The 16,661-nt window shown below is 43.2% G+C and overlaps 1 protein-coding gene across 1 annotated transcript in view; it reads left to right on the plus strand.

Moving 5' to 3' along the window:
* Positions 1 to 16,661, plus strand: part of RGS20 (regulator of G protein signaling 20) — a 95,640-nt gene that overhangs the window by 33,494 nt on the left and 45,485 nt on the right. The window contains exons 4-6 of the mRNA XM_011359201.2: positions 1,801 to 2,228; positions 3,637 to 3,777; positions 6,879 to 6,969. Of these exons, the coding sequence (XP_011357503.2) occupies positions 1,801 to 2,228; positions 3,637 to 3,777; positions 6,879 to 6,969 (660 nt within the window). The remainder of the gene's footprint in view (positions 1 to 1,800; positions 2,229 to 3,636; positions 3,778 to 6,878; positions 6,970 to 16,661) is intronic.

Raw genomic sequence — 16,661 nt, forward strand, 5'->3', positions numbered from 1 at the left:
GAACGCTGGGCGCCAAGGCCGGTTCCAAGCGTTTTCCAAATAGCTCATTTCCCCCCTCGAGTGAGCTGTTGGCGCTTCTCCAGAAGCCTCCCGAGCTCCCAGCTCCAGCCGCTAAAATAAACGCACCGTGCCAGAAAGCGGGGGAGGGGAGAGAAGAATTTGAACTAGAAGAATGAAAATACTAGGAGAACGACCCCATTCTCCAGCATAAGGTAATGAGGGGAAGCGAAACGGTGTGAACTTATTCGGAAATGCAACCCGATCTCCACTCTCTCCCCGGACGCATACAAACGACCTAAAGACAAATCAGCCAACGCTCTCGGCGGCTTCCCAAAAGGGGCCTCATGAATGAGAATAGGTTGCTAGGTTTCCTCCCTCCCTCTTGACAATCGCTTCCCGCAAGACTTCCAGGGCGGAAAGAAAACATGGGAGACCCTGCCATTGCAGAGCCGCGGAACCGCGCCAACTCCACGAGGCTGCTGCTCTGCTTTCAGGACCCTGGAGAGCAGCCACCGCGCCCCCGAGACCGGTACCCGCCAGCCCCACGCTCCTCGCCCCCTCCTGTGCCTACCCACCCTGTCTCTTTACTCGCTGCTTCCCGCCTCCACTTTCATTTCTCTTGGCAACCGCCTCTCTTGTTTTTCACAATCAGATTAAAGTGTCTCTTTGTTTTGCTTGAGGGGGCTGTTTGGATTGGCTAAATTAGGTTCTGGTTTGTAACTTCACTAAATGTTTGTGGACCAAGAAGCCCCGAGAGCCTCTCAAACGTGAGAGCCTGAACAAGACAGGCGACCTTAATAAATGAAGCCGATAAACACAAAGAGTAAAGAGACTTTCCCAAGGTTATCCATCGAGTTAGTTGCAAGGCTGGATATAGGACCCTGGGCTTCTGACTTCTAACTTAAGGCTTTCCTCTATTATCCAAGAAAATATAAGAATTTTACCTTCTTCCTGGCGGCTTAGGTCTCCTAAGCAACAAGTGGAAGGTGGTAAAGCCTGTGTTCTGAAGAATAAGATGGGCACCTTGAGTGAGGAAAGCGAGCCTTCAGAGTGTGCACTTAAAGGCCCCAACGCAGTCCTGGGCTCCCATACCACTCCACCCCATGCAGCACAACCAAAATCATTTCGGCCAGGTCCTGAGGTGGGTCTGGGATCCCTTAGTGTTCTCCCACTATTCAAGTTTCTCTTAGATAACTATCCCAAAGCCTACTACTAACCGCCTTCTGTGACTCTGGCAGGTAGAGCACTAGGCACTTTGGAAGGGGGGGAAAGGACAGAGGGAAAGAGAGTGGATGAGAGGAGGGAGAGGAAGAACAAGGCTTTCAAAAGTGAACTTTCAAAAGAGATTTTCATCCAAATTCTAAAGAATCAAGAGACATGAACACAGACCCTGCTATACATTGCATCTCACATTTACCATGCATTTGAATCCTCTGGGAATGTTAGCATTAAGATTCTGATGCAGTAGGTCTGGTGGGATCCAAGATTCTGCATTTCTAACAAGCTCCTAGTTAGTGAAGCTTCTTGGTCTTAGGAGTAGCTGGAGTTATAAAAGGGGAATGGGAAGGGAGAAAGGAAGGTGGAAGAAGAAAAAAGGAAGAGAAAGGGAGAAGAGAATCTAACCAAAGGCCTTTCCCTTTACTCTCACCGACCTTCTTTTGCACCTCCAAAGGAATGACTCCAAATGCTGTAGTATATGGCACTAAGTACACATTTTCTCCAGTCTGTAGCTGGACCCAGCAGTAATGGTATGCTGATTTTGTTTCTCTCCTTCTCCGCCCTTGCCTTTCCCGCCGCCGGCCCTGCACAGTTCCCAGACTCGCCTGCTGCCCTGAAGCTACTCAGACTCCTTTCTAGCACGCTTTCCGGCCTCGCGCGGCTCTTCTCTCACCTTCTCCGGAGAACCCCTCCTGAGGCTACCCAGCGGCGCCCAGACTTCTCCCTCTTGCTTCCCGCCTTGCAAACACCTGGTCTCTTACGGGGGCAGAAGGAGCATCCGGGCCGTCTCTCTCTCCTGCTCGGGGCAGCTCTGACACTGCCTGGCCGACCCCCAGGGGAGCGCCTGCCCAGGGAAGAGGACGCTGGCGCTGGGCAGCGTTCGTCCATGCTCGTGAGTACTGTTGTCTCCACAACGCCCCACCTCTGGCCTCACATTTACCGCCTGCGTCCCCAGCTCTTTCCTAACCCACTCCTCGCCATGCCAGCAGGGGCTCCGGCAGCAAGGAGAGGTGGGAAGGTCGAGACAAGGCTGAGCACGTTCTAGGAAACGGCGCCGGCGACTCGCCTGATTCCCCTACCCCTCAGGAAACCCTCGAAGCTACTTTTTCCTGGGCCATTTCCTTTCAGGGTCCATGGAAGTGGCAGGAAGCCCTCGTACTTCCCGAGGCAGCTCCTCAAACTCTTGTTCTCAACATGTTGCGCCCCTCCCCGCCACTTCTTCCAGCCTTCCCCAGACGCGCCTCCGCCCCCTCCTCGCGCGCCCACTCCTCAGACCACTAGGCTTCTGCCTGCTGGAGAGGCCGGGGAGGAAATGACGTGATGTTATTTTTGTGTCAGGTCGGCTTCCAGCTTCAGTTTAGCCCTCCGAGCTCGAGCGCACGACTCCGGCGGTCCTACTACGTCTCGCTCCCGAGGGCACATTGGGGGCTACAGGGACACGCAGCGTCGGTGCCCGCAGAGGTGGTGACGAGGTTCCTCCGTCACCCCACGGGTTTCTCCTTATCGTGGACTCCGAGTCCCTTGGGCACGGAGGGCGGCTGCCGAGGATCTCAGCAGGGTCCGGAGTCAGAAGTTAGCCCCTCTCACCCCCCAACCAGGTGGGGCCTCTGGCTCCGGCTGGCAGAGGGAGGGCGAGGAGTCCCTTTCCAGTCTGGGCCAGATAGCTAGAGGAAGAGGCTGCAACCGGGTGGGGCGGGTGCAGAGCTCAGAGAAGCACCCTGGCGAAAGGGGGAAGGTAAGGGGATTGCCCTCCAAAGGTGGCGCAGTCCACGGTGTGACTCTCCAGGGACCTAGCAGCCCCTCTGCGCGCGGCGCACCCCCAAACACGCACTTGCACCTCCCTCTTCCCCCTTCATTCACAAGGTCGGAACACGCATTCCCTCACTTTGGAGTCTCGTTAGGTCCCCCCCGCGAGGAAGCGAGGGGATAGCAGAGGAGGCTCTGCAGACGCCCTCAACGCCCGCCTGGCTTCACGCCCACACTCTCGGTACTTCCTAATCTCCGGCTACAGGAGGGGAAGTTACGGTCTGGGCGCGGATTGGGTCCCGCCTGGGGCCTCGGGCAACCCCCCGCCAGCCCCGGCCGCAGTGGAGGGCGCCGCCGCCAGAGGGAGGCGAGACCTGGGCTTGCCCGGCGGGGAAAAAGGGGATTGAGGAGCGGGGAGGAGGCAAACCAGAGGGAGGGAGAGGAAAGGAGTCAAGAAGGGAGAGGAAAGACCCAGAGCCAGAAAAAGAGGAAAGCCGGGAGACCAATCGCGAACCTAGAAAGGACAGCACTTAGTATAACAAAAATAAGACATACGGTAGACGCATGCGCACGACGGACTGAGGCGAGCCTGCCGGAGCTTCCCCTCTGGCTCGCCCCGCGCACGGTGGAATCGTGAGTACCCCGCTTCCTCAATCCACTTCTTTTTCTCAGACTTGCCCGAAGGCCTCGGGCCGGGAAGTGGCCGGGGCCAAACCCGGCGTGCACGGTTTGCGGTGCGCGGTGGTTGGAGCGTGTGCGGGTCGGTCGTCACCACCGCAGGTCCACCCCGGTACATTAGTGCGTATTTTGGAGGTGTGTGGGCTTAGGGTGTGACCGTGTTTTAACGGGGGCATCTAGCCACCAGGATCAATTTCTATCGGGTCTTTCGGGGCGTCCACACGATTCAACCTTTGTGGCAGTGGGGGGACGCATCAGCCCATCCCGTAAAAGCCTAAAATGCATGTTGACATCCGCTATATATTTGGGAAACTTCCAGGCGGATGCAAGGAAACGTCGGCGTTCTTACAGGACAGCGAGAAAGACCTAGAGGGGGCCGGGCGCCGGAGGCGGGCAGATTGAGCGCAGGTGGAAAGGAAGAGGAGACACTCCCTGAATCGCAGGATCTCCCTATCGGGGAAGCACAACTCAGGCAGGGGACCCGAGGAGTTGGGCCAGGAGTGGGCTCCCGCACACGGACCCTGGAGGGTCTGACGTGGTGTCGGCATTTACACACTTGAAACCGAATTAACAGAACAGCCCCCCACCGTTTGCCCGTACCCAGGCGGTAAGAGCTGGCGCCGCGGGTGTTTTTCTTAAACAAACCCGGGCAATTGACTCTTCCGCATTCACTGAGCTGCTGTGGGGAAGTTGGAACGAGTCTGGGCACCGAGGCTTCAGAGACTGGAAGTGAGGTGGGGAGGCGGGCGAGGGACCTAAAGAGAGGCGGCGCGCGGGGAGGGAGGGAGATCTTTGGGGGTCGGGGTGCGCGGCGACTCCCCTCCCTCAACCGTAGGGGAATGGGCGGGGGAGGGGCCTGGGAAGAGGCGGTGAGCCGGGTGGGAGGGGTGTTTGCGGGGGAGGTCTGGGTGACCTGCAGCCCTCGTGCGTTTGCGGGAGTGGGCGGGAAGGCGTGGGCAGTGGAGAATCTATGTACTCTGCGACCTGTCTATCCTGCCAGCGGGGGAGTAGGCAGAGGAAGGGCCTTGGGAGAGGCAGCGCACGGGGACAGGAGAGCGTTGCAAACCTCCGGGACTCGACAGCATCCGGTGAAAACCCGTGAGCTACCCCAGCGGCAAGCGGGACGTGGCCGTGAAGAGTGCCAATAGCTACGAGAGAGGATGAGGTCTGGCATCTGTGGGTGCTGCTGCTGCACCCGCGCCACCTGTGGGGGACAGGATGCAGAAGTGACCGTGAATGCAGAGCTTTTGTCCAAGAGCGAGAGAGTGCTCGAGGGAAATGTCTCGCCACATCCCTTGCTTCTCAGAATCTGGCAGAGGCCAGTCGCTCTTTGTCTACCTGTATCCACCTCCATCAAGCCGCGGTGGGGTTCGATGGTTGTCCCAGCCGCAGCCGGTGCCTTGGGTTTGGGTGTAACTCCTCTTGCCCACTGGCTAGCAGAACCAGTCACTTGTCACTGGGGCTTCGCATTGTCCCGGGAGTGTGGGAAGCAGCAATTACCATTCATCCTTGGATCTGTCCACCTCCTTGAGGCACAGGTTGTGGGGCCCCAATGTGGCTTGGCTTTATTTCACTTTTAATGGTCCCAGTCTGTGGAATTAACTAACCAAGGGTCCAAGTTCACAAAACGATCTAATTCCACCCCTCCCCTAGACTTGGCAAGGACATTTGTAATGAACTGACTCTATCTGTAAATTCTTACTTTTTGCTCATAACCTAATTTTCTATTGGACCTCCTGTTTATCTTCTGTTCATTAAGTGGCATGTTTTTTGTCACATATCAGTCACTCATGTAGGAGAAGCAATATTGTCTAATGGATAAGAGTCCTGGGCTCTGTAACTGGTTTCAAATCCCGGCCTAGCTGTGTGACCTTAGGCAAGTTACTTAACCTCTCTGTGCCTTAGTTTTATCATCTACAAAATGGGTATAATAAAAGTATCCACTTTGTAGGGCAGCTACCAGAATTCAATAAATCAACACAGTAGAGCTCTGGTACATACCAAAGAAAAATAATAATAATAATGATGATTATTATTATGTTGATGCTAAATTTGTCAAATAAACTTTGAAATATAAAAAAGATAAGGAAGATGCATATTTTGTGTGCTATAAAGAGTATACATAATGAAATAAAATGTCTAACATGAAAATTTAAACTGTTTTCTATGTCAGTATCTAAATTTAAATACAATGCATTTTTACATCATCTGGACCTTTTTATTTAAAATAAATATGAGATATTTACATACAAGCTTCAGATATCATTTTAAGAAAATTATTTTAACCAACGTATTTCTCTTTGTAAAACAGATATGCATAAAAATACACACTAGGTCATGGTATATACAAAAAAAATCCAGTATTGCATTAAAATATTGCACCGAGTTAATTTTATTTAAGAGATTGTGGAAACTTACCTCCAGAGTAGGAAATGGCAACTTCTCTAAGGGTTCACACATTTTAGCCAACATATCTTGCTATCAAGAATATAGAATGATAAAAGTCATGTTACTTATTCCACCTCCTTCACTTTACACATAGAGAAACATTCAGAGAGGTTAAAGGCCTGGGCCAGAGATCTCCAGCTAAATAGGGGCTGAAATAAGGTTAGAATTAGGTCTTCTGAGTCGCTCCCCAGGGCTCTTCAACACCACACTGATGACTTCCTGCTTACTACGGATTTATGAACCTCTAACAAATAGGAAACCAGAGGACGTTATATAGGGGAAAATATACAAGCATGTGTTAACTCCAATACAAGAAAGACCAGGCAGTCATGTGGCTACTGTTGTCCCACAGCTTCATCATGGCCCCTTGCAGCAGAAAATATGACCTCATGACTTGCGTAAGGTAAGGTAAGATTACAGATCAACCTAGAGGCAGAACCAGCATCAGAATTTATAAAGTCCCACTGAAGTATACATTTGGCTACATATTCTATTAATCCCTTACAGCAAGTTTACATTAGAAATCACTTTTGAGCTTTTCTTAAATTTTTAAAATCTCCTTCCTGCTGACTTTGAAGATCTTTCTTATAAGAGAGCTTTTTAAGGAAAGGCCTTCAGAATTACACAGAAGGAAATTTTATTGTTCCAGGTTTTGTGGACAAGCAAGAGTGAAAGAGAAAAAAAAAACTTTCTTATTTTAGAGCAATATTCCAGTTACTGGTTTCATTCTAGGCACTTGAATATCGATTTCTAAAATTCTGCTCTTCTTTCATTTCTGCGTGTGGCAGTGATATTCACCCTCCACACAGATGCAGATGGTGACTTAAAGGCCCAGCACTCACATGAACAGTTTAGGAATTACACGACAGAGCCTTTCAAGTGAGTATCTGGCCTTGCAAAATTATTTGTAGGAATGGTGTGGCTTCCAGAGAAGGCAATTCTAGAAACAGTGCCTGCATCCTTCAAGAAGGAAACCATGCTTCTCTCTAGTGTGTGAACTGGGTATCTTATCCTTGACTTTGCATCTCTGTATGCCTACCACATGTATTTAGACAGACATACAGGGCATTAAGTAGGGAATGACTTTCTAGAATGCTCCCAAGCCAGTTCAGCAGAACTGAGTTTTGAAATCACATGTGTTAAGTCAGGCCCCAATACGATTATAATGTGAATCATAGTCCAATTGAGAATGTTGTGGATTGGTTTTCAGTGCACTGCCAGGTGACTCACAATGTGAGCTTCTATTCAAATACATATAGTGTCAGTCAGCAACTAATAGGGTTCACTCTGAGTCAGAGCTTAGCATTTAGTACAATAAGTGTGCGTCACTGACTACCCGGCACCGTCTGAAATGGTCCCTGAACGTTACCTTGAGCAGCTCAGGAATATAGACAACATTGCATGGGGTGAGTCAGTTCATAGTATGATTAGGCTTTTGTAGTGGCCATTCACAATAAAGTTTGATGTGACTGAGTGCTCCAGGTAATATTACATGATTATAAATGCATAGAATAAATTACCTTGATTGTAATCCAGCTGATTAGATTCTAGCTATTTGCATGAGGAATCATTTGTGAAATATGAGTATTATGCCCTATTGCCCATCTGTGATATTTTACTTGAGTTACCTTAATGATTATTAAAGCCAGTTAACTTTCTGGTTTTGCAGTGTTCAATTTCTAGTTATTATTTAATTTTACTCTAAATTTAAAATCCTTTTTAAGTATGTGTTAGTTTTCAAATGTTAGACTATGGCATCTCATTCAAAGCTACCCTGCAGTTTGACTTCCTGGGGCCCTGGATTATACAGTGTGCAGCTCAGCCCAACAGTGAAGTAGAGGAGACTACCTTGTTCTCTGGTTTGTCTTCATTTGTGCCTTGTCACCTCTGCTGCTAACTGAATGGTTCTTGCTCAAGAGCTAGAACACAAGTTTGTGGTGCTTTAGCACCTTAGAAGGCTCTGACACCCAGCACTTCTAACCCTTCCAGGGCGGTATGGCTGGATCAACGCAGGCCTAGATTAGATGTTATATTTATGCAAGACAGTGGAAAGAATGGTGCAACCTATGCCTCACTCCGCCCTTGAAAGACTTTTATGTCTCTGGGTGGGGTAATAATGGGATTTAAGGAACTAGTAGATTTCTTAATTTGTGATAATTAGTGGCAAGAACTTTTTATCCTTAGAACCAAGATTAGACTACTGTTTAAAAGTACAAGTATATTTTTCTCTATTTATCCTCTGATAGCCCCAAGAGAATCCCAGATGTGTAGACTTTACCATATACCTTTATTGTATTTCTACAAATATCCATATCTAGTGATAACCAGGTACTAATTCATATATTTTCTGAGATATATGAATACTTCAGAAAGATATAGATACTTCTTTGCATTTAATGAGCACTGTACATAAAGAGTTCTGTTCTTCCCGACTTAATGTAATTGCTGCCAAATTCAGGTCATTAGGACTCTTTAATAAATTAGACTGTAAAACTGAAATAAAGTGTATACATAAGTTGCTAAATTTCAGCAAGAAGCTATAGGTATTTTTATGATATTCTGGATTGCTTTTAACTTTAAGTTAAAACTTATAGTAAAGTGTACACATTTTACTTTACAGTTTAATAAACGTTATGTAAGTACCCCTATGTAACCATCATCTAGAGCAGAATTCCTCAAGCTCAGCACTTTTGACATTTTGAATTAATACCTCCTTGTTGTGGGGACTGTCCTGTGCATTGCAGGACATTTATCAGCATCCCTGTCCTCTACCCACTAGATGCCAGTAGCACCTCTCCCTAGATGTGAAAACCAAAATGTTTGCCAAATGTTTCCTGGGGGAGTAGGAGGCAAGATCACTCACCACTGCTCCAGATCAAGACACAGGAGATTTTCAGCCCACATTGTAAGATCTCATTTCCTTCCAGTCGGTACTCCTACAGGTCACCACTCTTCTAAGTTCCCAGGCCTTATTTTAGTTGGACCTATTTTTGAACCTTGTATGGAACTATATGATACATATTCTTTGCATCTTACTCAGCATCGTTTTTGAGATTAGTCATTGCTGTTGTATGTATTGTGATTTTTTAATGCTGTCTACTGTTCCTTTGTGTGGATACATCACAGTTCATTTATGTTACACTATTAAGAACATTTGAGTTGTTTTCAGTGTGGGGTTATTATGAATAATGCTAATATAAACAGTCTTACTCATGTCTTTTAATATACATAAGCCCTTATTAACATTGGATTCCCAGGAGTGAAATTGCTGGGTAACAGATTGGATATATGTTTAGCTTTATTAGATACATTCAGTTTTTCAAACTGTTTTTATAGTCCAAATAATTTACACCCCTACAAGCAATATATGTATATATGGCTTCACATCCTCACCAGCATTTAGTATTGTCAGTCCATTTAATTTTAGTCATTCTCCTGACTGTGTAGTGGTACATCATTGTGGTTTTAATTCCTATTTCCCTGATTACAAATGATGTGAAATGCCTTTTTTTTTTTTTTTTTGGCCAGTTGTATATCTCTTATGTTGTAAACTGCTTCTGTAAGTCTTTGGCTTAGTTTTCCATTGTATTGTCTATCTTCATATTGATATGTAAGAGTTATTTATTTATTCTGGGTATAAATTTATGGTTAAAATACATGCACGTATATGTGAGTGTGTGTTGCACATTCCAATCCGTGCCTTGCCTTTACACTCTCATTCCATTATCTTTTGACTTCTATAGTTTCTGTGGAAAGTCATGCATCTCTAAAGGTAACGTCTTTTTCCTCAGGCTGATTTAAATTTCTTCTCTTTGTTTTTGGCTTGCCACAGTTTGAATTTAATGTGCCTAGGTGTGGTTTGTTCTGCTTTCAATTCATTGAGTTTCTTATGTCTGTGGATTAATATCTTTCATCAGCTTTGGAAAATTTTCACTCAACGGCTCTTCAGATGTTGCTTCTTTCCTCGCTTTCTCTCCTGCTTCTGGGACTCAGATCATATATATGTTAGACTTTATCCTCTTTTCCCTCATGTCTGTTATTCTATGATCTGCTTTGTCCTCCTTTTTTCTCTCTTTCCTCTTCAGTTTGAATGCTTTTTTTCGAACTGTGGTTAGTTTACTTAACCTGTCTTCTGCTGTGCCCAGTCTTCTGTCAAGCCATGTAGTGAGTTGTTGGTTTCAGAAATTGCTTTGTTCTAAATGTAGTTGGTCTGTTTGATTCTCTTTAATACATTTAAATTCTCTGAAGAAATTCCCTATCTTTTCATGAATTTTTTCCATCTAATTCTTGTCTACTAAATACAATATTGAAATTGTTTGTGAGTCTGTATCTGTTGTTTTTTTTTTTCTATCACATTTTTGTCTCTTCACATATCTAGTAATTTTGTTATATGTAGACATTGCATGTAGAGGTTGTATAGGTTCAGATAATATCTTCTACGAGCAAGGAATCTCCCTTGGAGAGATTTGCTGTGAGAATGAGGGGCTGATCACTTCAGTGTTAACAGGTATTGAAATGACTTGGGGCTGGTTGCAATTTTAATAAGACTTAGGTAACCTCTGTTTCCCCCCACCCACCCATTTCTCAAGTGTTTTCTCCTGTGCTTTGGATTTGAGGCTAGTGGGTTTCTATTTCTTCAGTCTCGAAAGAGTGAGAGACTCAGTTTCACCTTCAGAAGTTTTGAGCTTTGCTTTCTACCCCTACCTTCCCAAGGTGGTGTCTAAATCTGGTTAATGCCTTGAGGAGGCCAGCCACATGTCTGAGGAAGGCCTATACTGAAGTGGGGCTTATTTTCCCATCTGAGACTGTAGAGACCCTTTATAACCTCAATCCAAGCCCAGACTTAGCAAATGCCCTTGGGGGAAAAAATATCTGGTGATAGACTGCTCACTTTTGAAGAGCTCTCCCCTTAAGATATTTTAGAGGAAAAAGTCTAACATATATATGATTTGAGTTAATTTATTTTTTGCTTCCACAACTCTCTGATGGTTTTAGAAATGTGGTTTTAGTTATTAATCTGACTTTTTTAGTTATTGTAACAGCAATATACCCTGACCTATTACCATTTTTCTTGAATTAAGTTTCTTTTTCTTCTGTCTTTGGATCAATATCTATTACACCATTTGTTTCCAATGCAATTCAGAAAATTAACATTAAAAATTTTGCCATTTGCAAGTATAAAGTGTAATATGTTTTGTGAGTTTCAAAATGTTAGAAGGAAAAGAAGTATGTTATAATCCTTGCAATTCCTTTTGCTTCAAATTGAGCATTGAAACGAAAGAGAACTGGGTTTGAGGAGTTTTGACTTACTAGTTTTGTGAGCCTCTGGTTCTAAATATGTATAACAGGGATAATTATGCTTACTTTAGTAAGAAATGTATAGCAGATGGTTCAAGAGAGTATTCAGTAAGTGGCACCTGTTACCATTATTCCTCTAATATTTATCCATCATTATCTTAGGCCCCTGAACATGGATAACTTTTTTAAGCACTTATATTTTGATGTATTTATATCTAGTACAGATTCTAAAATTTTTCCATTCAAACAAGGTTCTGAAAAAAAGTTTTATAATATAAAAGGCCTGTACTTAGATATTCATGAAAATATTACTAAATAAGTTTATGAATTCATCTTTTGCTAAAATTTTTGTCTATGAAAGATTCACCTTATACTTAGGTAATATATTTATATTGCCAAAAAATAAATATATAAAATTTAGTGACAAAAAGAATTACATTCATAGTAGTCTGCTCTCAGTAAAATCCTCATTAACTATTTGGTGTTATATCTACTAGGGTTTATTATAAGATATTGGCATCAAGAAAACAATATTAAGACATATTAAGAAAAAAATAACAGTATTTTCTGGAAAGGACAACTGATTGACCTTTGCAGAGGAGAGTCTGTGTGGGGACTGAACAATTTTAACATTATCTCCATGGATGATTTTAATATAATTAATTTTCATTATTATTTATTGCTCTTTTATTTTGACTTCTACACTTGTTTCTTTAAAAAGACTGCTAATATATTGAAACAATTAGAGATTCTATTCTAAATATAAAGTGAAAATAGTAGTCTTGGAGGCAGTTTGGTGCTTCTGGACTATGCAGACCTCTCTAGACTCAGGCCAGTAGGACAGTGCTTCAAGGCTGTGTCCCTGAGGCTGCAGACATACCTCGGTCTTTGCTTCTTTAGAGTGATGAGAGTCAGCTTCCCTGGTCTAACCTCTGTGTTCTGAGAAGACTATACTCCTTACAGTTTGTGGGCAGATTCAAGTCAAGACACAAGAATGATGGAATCTAGTTATGCAGCAACCTGGAATTTATCAAATTCTTATTAGAGCTAAATTTTTGCTAAAGAAATTAAGTCATTTCTAGCCCTTTAAATGTCTTGTTATACTGGGCTGGTCTTTTGGTAAAATGAAATAATTATCAACAAAACATCTGAACGTCTAACCAGACTATGTCAAATAAATTTGGGCAAAAGGAGGTTGAATAAAAGGGTACAAAAAAGTAGGAAAACATAAAATTATGTAAAATCTAACAAAGTGAAAAATTCACCTTACACGTGTAAAACAAATGTCATGAACTAAACAAAAGGCTCTATTTCTTTTCCTCCTCTTCTAGTGATGTATTAAAATCATAAAGGTGTTAAAATTATAAAAAAAAAAACCTAGATAAAACATTTGTTTAAATGATATCAAGTTTATTCTGATTGAAACTAGTCCTCTATGTAGCCTTTTTTGGTATTTCTTAGGATAGGGGTTTTATTCCTAGATCTCTGTATCTAATTGTCTGATGTTGTCTCACAAAAAAAGAAAAAAGAAAAGAAAGAAAGAAAGAAAAAGAAAAAAGTATCAAATAGCTACAGTTCCCTACATATAACCCAAAATACATACTCATTAAACATTTCAATTCTTTGAAATTTTTTAAATTTTAGATCTGGTGGTTCAAGGTATCTAGTTATTTAACCACTTCATGCCAGGAGGGATGGGGACCTAAAATTCCGTAGATATTTTGGTGCAATTTATAGAAAACCAAAACCTTGAGGAACAGAGATGAGATTGATTCTTTAACATGCATCCTAGGAGCAAGCAGACAAAGGCATTCTGTCAGCCTGGCCCCCAGAGGACTGTCTCTGGAACGCCAAGGCGGTATGGAACCAAGGTGATGATGCACTGGAGTTTCTATTAGTTTATTCTCAATAGCAGCAGCCCTGCTGGATAAAGGACTCCCGAGGCATTGGCCGATGGACATCCAAAATAACTGAAATCTATCTAATTGTGGCCTGTGCACAGCTGTGATGTGAAGAGCAAGGCACCGTGGCATAATGGATGGACCTAAGTCTGGAGCCACTGGTCTAGATTCAAGTCTGTTGGGGGCTGACTTTGAGACACTGGGCACATCACACAACTTCTGAATCTTAGTTTCCCCATCGATGAAATGGGACCTTGAAATCCACTCCACAGAATAATTTCACAAATTAAATGTGAGTAAGCTGTGATTACTACTACATTTGCTTAGGTAGACAAAGGGGAAACTGCATTAGCTGAAAATTGTTGATGGCTATGATAAAGAGTAATGTTATTCTAGTGTCATGGATTGCAATTGAAGGCCACAGTGGACTAACAAAATCCGGGTTCTGTTTTAAATCAGTAAATATTTTAGGTTTTGTGGGCCATATGGTCTCTATTACAACTATTCAACCGTGCCACTGTAGTGGAAAATCTGTGGGGGATAGAGTAGAAGTGGGTGGGTTGGGGGCTCATTATAGCAGTCCAGGCAGGAAATGGTGCCAACTGAGCTGGAGGGGCAGTGGAGTTGTAGAGAAGTGAGCAAACCCAGCAACATCCACTGTGGTGGAGTGGATGCAACGAGAGGAATCAAGATGCTTTCTAGGATGTGGGCACCATCTATGGACTTAGAGAAAACTAGATAAGAAACAGAGGGGCCAGAGAGAAGACTCAAGAGTTCATTTCAGACTCTGAATTCTGAGATATCCCCATAAGCTCCAGTTGTGGTGGCAGGTAGGCAGTTGCAGTGACATGTTCTGAATGAAGGGTTGGCCTGGGCTAGAGGCAGAAATGTGAATTGCGTAGACTATTTATGATGTATACCTTACTGTACTATGGTATAATAAATTTTCGGGAGATTATAGTGGGAAATTCTTTACCATCATCAGTGGAGTAGTACTACCCTAGAATCTGCACTTCCTTTTCTATAACTATAATCTACAGAGAGTTTCTATATGCTTATTAAAGAAATCAACAAACTAAGGCACATGGGCCCATCCCAGACACTGTTTTCATATGGCCCGTGCACTAAGAATAGCTTTTACATTTTGAAAAATACTTGTTATATATAGAGAGAGATTATTTTGAGGAATTGGCTCACACAATTGTGGAAACTTGGCAAGTCCAAAATCCTGATGGGGTAGGCCAGCAGTCTGGAGACCCAGGGAATCGTTGCAGTTAGAATCCACAGGCAGTTCTGCTGGTTGGACTCCTTCCCTGGGGGAGGTCAGTAACTCAGGAACAGCCAAATGGAAGAGATGCGTAGGGCAAGGCATGGGGCGAGGGGCACAGAGCTTCCATGCCCTCTCTGGGTACACCGTCCTCCCAGCACCTCCATGTGTTCACCAACACAGAAGCTTGATTTTTACATTTTTTTATTGTCGGGGGGGATAAAAGAATATTTTGTGACACATGAACATTTTACAAAATTCAATTTCAGTGTCCATAAAATTTTATTGGACCACAGCCACAGTCAATTATTTACATTATGTCTGTAACTGCTTTTACATTAATAGAGGCTGAGTTGAGCAGTAGCAATAGAGGATACATGGCCCATAAAGGTTACAGTACTTACTCTCTAGTCCTTTACAGAAAATGTTCACCTATCTCTCATCTATAACCTAAGTGTAAGTGTGAAGTGTTACTAGATTCTTATAGGAAACAATCTGTATGAAAGTAAATATGAAGTTTAACCAATAACAATGTTGTTTCTTAGAGAAGTAATGTAATCCCAAGGGAAAAAAAATTCAGACAGACCAATAATCCAATTAATGATAATCTGTGATAGGAAATAAAACCAAAGGATCTAACTTAAGGTTCCTTTTGGTATCTACCATTTCAACATTCAGCATTTCATCAAACAGGAAAACTTAAAGACAATCAACAAGCCCCAAAATACTAACGAAGAAGGGCTAGAGGGAAATAATATACACAAAGGTTTTATATATAAGCGAGCTCAGATGCCACAGGCTTTCAGGGATTCAAATTACTTAGAGCCTAAAAGCTTCAAATAGGATGGGAGCTTGCTATTTCATATCATGTATCATAGGATCACCGCAGGATGAAAAATTCTAACTAATAATGGACATGAGGCAAAGTTTGAGGAGCCAATGCTACTATGTCCTAAGGAATCATGGAGAATTTTCTATGGGTAAAAGTAGAATTTGTGAAAAAAGAGATGTAGAGGAAAAATTTATCCTATGTGGAATAGAGAAGGCTAATTAGTTAATGATGAACTCACCTTTTTGTACATTTTTATTATCCTTAATTTGCATTTACATTAATATATTTCATGGCCCATCTGTTGTAATTGGTGGGAAAGAAGTTCTTCAACCAGCCAGTATTCGTCCAGGCCTAATTTCTGTAATATTTGTGCCCAGAATGGAGGCACAAATATTAGGCTTCTGCAGTCCTGGATGAGTTCCTTCTCTCACTTGTGATCAAACAAGAATGCCTTGTCCATAAGAGTTTCCATAGTTCCAACTAATAATTCAGGGGCAGTGATAGGAAGCATCATCACAAATGTTATTCATTAAAGACAGTTAAAATAAAAATAAATGTTACTTTTAAGAAACAATAACTTTATGGTAAGCACACTTAAAATTTAATATTCAGATAATAACAGCAATACCTTTGTCATACCCAACAAAATTAACAGTATTCCAGTTTCATTTAAGACCTAACTATTAGTTTCCCAGGGCTGCCATAACAAAAGTACTGCAGACTGGGTGGCTTAAACAACAGAAGTTTTATTTTCTCACGGTCTGGAAGCTAGAAGTTTAATATTAAAGTATTAGCAGTTCGATTTCTCCTGAGGCCTCTCTCTTTGGCTTATAGATAGCTGTCTTCTCACTGAGTTGTCCCACAGTCTTCCTCCTGTGTGTGCACATCTCCAGTGTCTATGCATCCAGATTTTTTCTTATATGGACACCAGTCAGATTGGATTAGGACCCCACCCTAATGGCCTCATTTTTAACTTAATCCCCTCTTGAAAGACCCTGTCTCCAAATATATTCTGAAGTTTGAGGGTTAGGACTTCAACATATGAATTGAGGTGGGGGAGCATAATTCAGTCCATAACACTAACCATATCACGTTCTTTCTCCTGTCTCTTAATGTGACTGCTTCCTCTACCCTCCATCTTCTTTTTCATGCATTTGTGAGAGAAACTGGATCCATTGCCCCATGGATTGTCCTACATCTGAATTTATTTGCAACTTTTTCGTGACTCTAAATTGTTCCTCTATTCCCTAAATTCCCGTAAACTAGATATTGG

The sequence above is a fragment of the Pteropus vampyrus genome, unplaced genomic scaffold (assembly GCF_000151845.1).
Source record: "Pteropus vampyrus isolate Shadow unplaced genomic scaffold, Pvam_2.0 Scaffold45, whole genome shotgun sequence".
Lineage (NCBI taxonomy): Eukaryota > Metazoa > Chordata > Mammalia > Chiroptera > Pteropodidae > Pteropus > Pteropus vampyrus.